Consider the following 7,708-nt stretch of genomic DNA (forward strand, 5'->3'; position numbering starts at 1 on the left):
AACAACAACAATAACATGTTGTGTTATATTAATGATATTATGTTACATTATATTTTCCGTTTCTAACTGAAAGGTCAGTTTTTCAGATCTACTAGCTGTTCCATGGGAGGAAGATGTGTCTCCTTCTACAGTGGCCTTGACTCAAAGGATGTGGTTGAATCAGTCCCAAAACAACTTTTGTCAGTACAGAATGAGACCTAGGGGATGCTGTTGGGGAGCATGTAGACAGTTTTCCCTGTAAGTTCAGGAGATGGGTGTGGGTGTACCCTATAGGGCTGTACATATTTGCAGTGATTCCTGACCCCAGCAGCCAAGTATTTTGGAAGCAAGAGTGGCATCCACTTCCTAAACAACATGCCTCTGGAAACTCTATGAACTTTGATAAATGTCAATAGTTATAGAGGGGCTTCAGGCCTTTTGTTCATAGGGTTACTGTGAGTCGTGCTCGACTTGAAGGCAATCAACAACAACCCAGGAAAGGAAGGACAGAGTGACATATGTAGAGTGGAGGCATGTGGCCTGCCTGAGCCTTTCTTAGCACCTCTCTTTGCTTAACAGTTGAGCTGCTTCATTTAAAGAGTGATCTCCCTTGTGACCAAGTGATCTTTGTAGTTAACTCATATGGATCCTTCAGCAGGACTTCAGAGGCTGTAAATTACACAGGAGAAGATTGCCTATTTCTCTCCAGTGGAGCTGTTTGTGGACTTGAACTGCATAACTTTGGGTTGGCTGCACAACTCTTTGCCACTAGGCTACCAGGGCTCCATTTATATACATATACAAGGAGAGAAAGAGTGTGTTCTCTCAAGATGGTTCATGTGGTTATAGAGGCTAACAAGACCCAAATCCATGAGTCAGATATCATTCTAGAGGCTTCTTCTGATTCACAAACCTGCAGGGACTGACAAACTCGGCACCACCAGCTCAGATGGCAGGCCGCTGGCTTTGGGGCAGTAGAAGCTGACAAGTCCCAAGGTGATGAGCTAGGTGCATGTGATGAGACTTCCAGAATGTCTATGCATGTATGTATGTATGTATGTATGTATGTATGTATGTATGTATGTATGTGTTTATCTGTAAAGCTGCACTGCAATCCCAAAAAGCACATGTTCAAAGGCACCAACTGTTCGATGGGAGAAGATTGTGCTGTCTCCTCCTGTGTGATTAACTGCCTCTGAAAACCCTCTGTAGGATCAGCTATGGATTAGTTTTGACTCGATGATACACAACTAGATAGATAGACAGATAGACAGACAGACAGATAGACAAGATGCAGGCCACACCACCAAGGAAACTCTGCATACAGCTGATTGGCTGTTTATATTAGATCACACCGTAAGAGGTGATTACATTGTTATGTGGCTGCCAAACTACTGAGAATAGTGGTTCGGCCAAGTTTACACACAGCCTTTCGAGAAACCTTCCTGCAGTAACTTCTAAATCCAGTTTTCTGGATTAGTGCTTTCCTTAAATGTGAAGAGAGAATGGTGGATAGAAAGAAAATAAGCTAGAAATTAAAAAGGCACCTGTTGTCCACCACACTGCTGTCAGTCATTCCTGGCTCATGGAGACCTTGCGTGTTGGGGGAGCTGTATGTACTTCTTAGGGGTTCAGCAACTCCTTTTTGGAAGTGGATCACAGGCAATGGGTGCACTTAGTAGGCCAGTCTTTTGAATAGAAGCTGAAAGGCAGAGGTTTGCAAGCCCTGAGGACTCCTCCTATCTCTCCGTCTACTTGAATGTGGAAGATTCCCCAGTCTTTCTGTGTCTCCTGACCTGGGTCTTTGTGGAACACACAAGCCTTCTTGTTGTTTACACGGAACATTCCTCATGCTGGGCTTGCCTGCTGCCTCCTGAGCATGTTTGGGTCGTGGCTACCTGGTCAGAGGGTGGAGGAAGGGGCAATGCCGGGCCTTCAGGGCATCACATCTGCCTCTCGTAGGGACATTCATTCTCCTCACACTGTCTTGAGATTACTCAGTGGTTCCACTTGAGTTAATATGCTTTCTTATCTGCTAATAAACCAACTGTGAAAGACACTTTGAGACCACATAATGTCCTACTCATCAAATTTTCCTTACTAGTCACTGTGAAATAAGATTCTTTGCCTGTTTTTGTGACGCTTATATAATCATGTTCTCTCACCCCATTTATCAAGCAGTATCCAAATGTAAGAAATACCCCACCTTCTTACCTCTCCATATATCTGTTCATCCATCTATATCTCTATCTATCTCTATATCTCTCTCTAATCTATCTTCATTTATTCACTTGTTATCCATTTGGGCACCCCTCTATCATCTACTCACCCATCCATTAACTCCCCCTTGCATCCATTCATCCATCTGTACATTCATCTGCCTGTCCACTCACCCAGCCATTTACCTACCTGTTCAATCCATTCATCTGCTCATTCGTCTGTCCATCTATACATACATGTATATGTATGCACATGCACCCATCCCTCTTTCCACTCATCCATCCATTACTCAGTCATCCATTAGTTCACCTGTGTAGCCATTCAACTTTCTACCCATTCCTGTGACCATCCGCCGATCCATTCACCCACCTGCTCATCCACCCACCCCTGTCCATCTTCACCCCACCTGCACACCCATTCATAAATACATGCATATATATTGTCAGTATCAAGTCTATTTCTTTTACTCTTCAGGTCATACTCCATTACTGTCCTGCTATAATTTTATGCTCAAATTGTCCCAGATATGGCCAGGAGAGTTTGTGCAAGTTGTCTTTGGTAACAGTATGTAGTTTAAGTTCATTAAGTTCTGTGTTTAAAAGGTAGTTATCTAAGTACAAGAGAATTCGTTTGCTGGTAAGGATGATAACTCACATTTTAGGGGAAATCATGGTCCTCGGAATGAAAGAAGGCTGGGACGTGGTCTCTCTGCCTCACTGGTTTGATGACATCTCTGAGCTGACATGGGAATTTGACATTGGTTCTGGGACATTATGCTGATGGGACATCGGGAAAGCCTTCCCGCACAGCCCAGACCAGGGTGGTGGGCAGCACAGCGGGCAGAGTCCAGGGATGTGGAGGTGGGACGTGCTGGTGAGAAGTGAGCGGGTTGACTAGGGGAGCAGCATTTCTCAAAGAGTCACGATTGTCCTTCCTTCCTTCCTGTAGGTGGGCTCCCACCATCTGAGACTCAACAGAGGCCTGGAAGCTAGTGCGCCTGCTTTCGACCGGTAAGGCCGGTGGGAGACCTTTGCATTTTACAGTCTTCCTGCCATTACACAGGGACAGGGACAGGAAGCCAGGTCCCCAGCCCTCAACCGAAACCTTTCACTTTGCTCCTTTGTGGAAGTAGCCTTTAGAGAACCTCAGGGGATGTGGTTCAACTCTGCTTCCCTGAAGGCTGTCGAGCAAGGCCCCAGTCTGACAGTATAAGAAGTGGAAACAGAGTCTTATTGTGGAGTTTTGTGAAGAGGGAGACACTAATAGCCGAGGACGATGTATCCATATCTTTAATCACAGAAACAATTACAGATACCAGAACAGGTACTGGGGGGGAAGGACACCACAGGAAATGGAAACAGGGTTGGGTTTTTTGTTTTTTAAAAAAATTTTTATTATATTTTGTGTGTGTACCGTCAAATCGGTTCTGACTGGTACAGGAGGAGATTGCCCCTCCTTCTCCAGCAGAGCATCTGGTGGATTCGAACCATGTACCTCCAGGATTTCAGTGCAGCTTCTTGCAAACTATAAAGTTTTAAAACATAAGTCTTGCATAACAATAAAAGAGGGTGGTTTTTTTTTTCAAGAAGAGTGAATTGTGGGGGAGGGGGTGGGCAGGGAGAAAAGTGCAACAATCAATGACTGGAAACCCTAAGTCTCTGTAAACTTTCATTTAAAGTAGTAAAAAAAACAGGAAAACAAAAACAACCCATATGTCTTACCAAGTATTGGTCTCAAACCTAACATTAATTTCTAACTCTTAGAACGAATTTGACCGAGATCCTTTTTAGCATCAACAACTTAGAATTCTGGGGAAGAATGGAGGCTGTTTTCTGTGTATTTGCCATTCTTTTCATCTGAAGATTACAGGTTATATCCCTTCCCAGAATTCCGAGTCAGTAGTACCCTGTGAAGGGCTCTCTGAATGAGTTGGTCACTCACTCGGGACGTGGTGAATCAGGACTCCTTCAGCTCCTCTTGGTCCATGAACTAGTCGGTCAGTCAGCTTGGGATGTGGTTATTCAGGACTCGTTCAGCTCGTCCTGGTTACAACGTTCATCACAGGGTCTCCTGTTCGCATTATCGGTGCTGTTTTCAAACCTCGCGCAGGCCCAAGTATCCTCCCCTGAGAATAGCTATGCAAACATTCTTGAAAAACGTCTTTTAACAAACAAGTCCTAGCACAAATTTAAAAAGAAAAAAATATCCTGACTTTCATTTTTTGTGCTGCTGGCAGTTCGATTTCCTCAAGAAGCTGTATTGCCTTTGAAGGGGAGAAGGGAAAATTCCAGGCTTGGCCACGGCTTGACTTAAAAGTGGAGTTTTGTTTAGATCTGGGCTGGGTGTTTGGTGTGGGTTTTTTTTGTGGTTTGTCTTTTTTTTTTTAAAATTCATGCCAAGCATCTCAGGTTTTGGGGTCCCCATACACCTCTGTAAACAAGATCAGTAAGTGCTCAGGTAATGCTTAGCAATTATTCTATCTTCTCTTTTCTTTCTTGACATGAATCTTATCAGTTTGTCCCTGTTAATAAGGAAGAAGCTAAATTGTAAAATCTGAACATAGAGTATTTGTAGCCATTTACCGCAGGTGTAGGTGAATCTGAGTGCTGGGGCGCTGACTGCAGCTTGTTGTGAGCCCCCATCTGGTTTTTGAGGCTGCGTGTCTTAGCAGGAGAAAGCTGCCCATCCTTCTCCTTCAGAGCAGTGGTGGATTTGAAGCTCTGACCTTTGGGTTTGCATACTAGCCCTTAGCCTACTATGCTACCAGGGCTCCTTATAACCCAAACCCACGACCTGTGAGTTGATTCCACCCTCCAAGGTGATGGAGGTCGCTCTGTGACCCTCCACCAGGTTCCCAAGGCTGCACATCTTTAGGAAGGAGGCTGCCCAGCTTTCTCTTTCTGAGCGGCTGGTGGCTTTGAACTGCTGACCTCATGCGTTACAGTCTAGTACATTACTCACTATGCCGCCAGGGCTCCTATGGCTCTTAATACCCACTATTGTGCTGTTGACTCCAAACACAGTGACTCTCCATCGAGTTCCCGAGACTGTAAATCTTAGCAGGAGAAGACTGCCCATCTTTCTCCCACAAAGCAGATGGTGAATTTGAACCAACAGCCTTTTGGTTAGCAGTGCAACACATTATATCACCAGCCTGCTTACCAGTCAGTCTGTCATTGCTGTCGAGGAGGAGCTAGCTCATAGCAGAGCCTCCGTTGGGTTTCCAAAGCCGTACATATCGTGAGAGGAGCTTGCCCATCATCCTGTCTTGAAGCCACTGGTGAACCAAGCCACCGGAGAGGTGTGGTGTCTGGGATAGCAGCGTAGCTCCCCACACACCTGCCCCAGAACTCCCTGGTATTTGTGTACCACCAAGTTGGAACCGACCCGTAGCTGACCCTCCATCGGATTTTCAGAGGCTCTAAATCATGTGGGAGGAAATGGCCCATATTTCTCCTGTAGAGCAGCTGGTGGATTTGAACCATGTACCTTAGGGTTGACAGTGCAACTTCTTACCACTAGGACACCAGAGCTCTAGGGAGCTCCTTAAAGAGAGCTGTGAAGTGAAAAGCATTCTAACTCCCAGTGGCTCCAGGTTTGTTTTCTACCATCTTTGAAATAATTTGGGCATATATGTTGGTGGTGGTGGTGAGTACCGTGGAGCAGGAAATGACCCAGGCCTGACCCTCCAGTGAGTTTTCAGAGTCCGTAATCAATTAGGGCTGTTGTACATAGGGTCACTATGAGTTGGAAGCGACTCTATGACACATAACAGCAACAACAGTATTCAAGCACATGAGAGGAGATTGCCCATCTTTCTCCCGTGAAGCTGCTGGTAGATTCGAACTACGTGTCTTTGGGATTGCAGCACAGCTTCTTAGCACTAGGCCACCAGAGCTCCCTGGGCATATATAGTTCATTTATTAAAACATGTGTCAGCATATATGCTCTACAACTTGCAGTCATTTCTTAACAACTGCTAATAGCAAGGACTTGGAATTGCTAATGGCACATTTGTTCATTTCATTTTTAAAATTGTCTTAGTAAATGCAATAAAAATTCTCAAAAGAGAAGGCTTAGATTTTTCCATTTTTTAAAAATTTTTAAAATTATTTTATTAGTGTGTGTGTGTGTGTCTATCAAATCGCATCTTACTGGTACAGGAGGAGATTGTCCCTCCTTCTGCAGCAGAGCATCTGGTGGATTCTAACTGTGCACCTCTGGGATTGCAGTGCAGCTTTTTGCCACTAGGCCCCCACAGCTCCCCTTAGATTTTTCCATTTTTGTATCTTGAAACATAATGTGTTCCACCTGGTGGACTCTTAGAGAAAGGCATCGTAATATATTGATGGAAACGCCTTTGCTGGGTTCTGGGTACTGTAAAAGGGGTCCTCCTTTGCATAGGACTTTCCAGAAAAAAGACCATTATCCGTAGTATACTAATTAGGAGTTCCCAGAGTATGTTCAGGGCTCCTGGTGGCACAGTGGTTAAGCATTTATCCATTGATAGCTTAGAGGTTTGACCCCAGAGGTGAGGGCCAGGCATGGGCTACTTTCAAAATCTCTCATAGCTTTATTAACTTTAGTCTAAAACCAAAACAAAACCAAACACACAAAAACCAAGCACAACTTTAGTCTAAAAAACCCACCACGTGTATATATGTGAGTGTATGTTTATTAAAATTACATTTATATGGAATTAGAATACTTTAAGTCCTGGTAAAGCATGGTGTGTGCATAAGACCTCTTTTCTCATACAAAGTCATCCTGATAGTTCAGTTGTTAAGTACCAACTGTTAACCCAAAGATTGGCAGTTTGAACCCACTGGTTGCCTTGCAGGAGAGATGAGACAGTCTGCTTATGTGAAGATTCACAGCCTGGAAGGAACCTTACGGGGTTGTTCTCCTGGTCCCTCAGGGTCGTGTGGAGTCAGAACGGGCTCAGTGGCTGTGGGGTGGGCTTCGTTTTTGTCATGAGAACTCAGAAGCCACCCTTTTCCTTGAAAAGCTTCCCTAAGTCACATGTGAACTTCTGACTCAAACCAGGTGCCTCTGGGCTTGCAGGGCAGCTTCTTACCACTAAGCCACCAGGGCTCGCTAGAAGCCAGAATCCTGGACGGACGTGGCTCCAGGGCGGTGTCTCGGGAGCCTTTTCCCGGGCCTGGGGATGCATCTGCTTGGTTTTCTCTTGGCTTCTCCCCTGTGTGTGTTCCTTCACTGCTCAGAGGGGCGAGGTTTAGACACTACCTTGCTCTGGTATAAACCCCAAACAGCCAAGCCCACTGCCATTGAGTTGGGACCGGCTCATAGCCGCCTCATCAGCTTTCTAAGGCTGTAGGTAATATTTTTTTTTCCCAAAAAAACAAAACAAAACTTGGTGTTAAATGATTTTTAAACTGCAAATAGTCATTACAAAAGTGACTAAATAAATTTCTAGTAAATTTACATAAAGAAAAATAGAAAGGGAAGATAATGGACAGCAAGAGGAATGACAATTACGTGTGTGTGT

At 44.7% G+C, this 7,708-nt stretch overlaps 1 protein-coding gene across 1 annotated transcript in view; it reads left to right on the top strand.

Annotated features, from left to right (window-relative positions):
- Positions 1-7,708, top strand: part of SYNJ2 (synaptojanin 2) — a 162,868-nt gene that overhangs the window by 91,679 nt on the left and 63,481 nt on the right. Inside the window, exon 8 of the mRNA XM_006882758.1 lies at positions 3,148-3,209. Within this exon, the coding sequence (XP_006882820.1) occupies positions 3,148-3,209 (62 nt within the window). The remainder of the gene's footprint in view (positions 1-3,147; positions 3,210-7,708) is intronic.

The sequence above is a fragment of the Elephantulus edwardii genome, unplaced genomic scaffold (assembly GCF_000299155.1).
Source record: "Elephantulus edwardii isolate Elephantulus edwardi_28Jun2011 unplaced genomic scaffold, EleEdw1.0 scaffold00024, whole genome shotgun sequence".
NCBI classification, from domain to species: domain Eukaryota; kingdom Metazoa; phylum Chordata; class Mammalia; order Macroscelidea; family Macroscelididae; genus Elephantulus; species Elephantulus edwardii.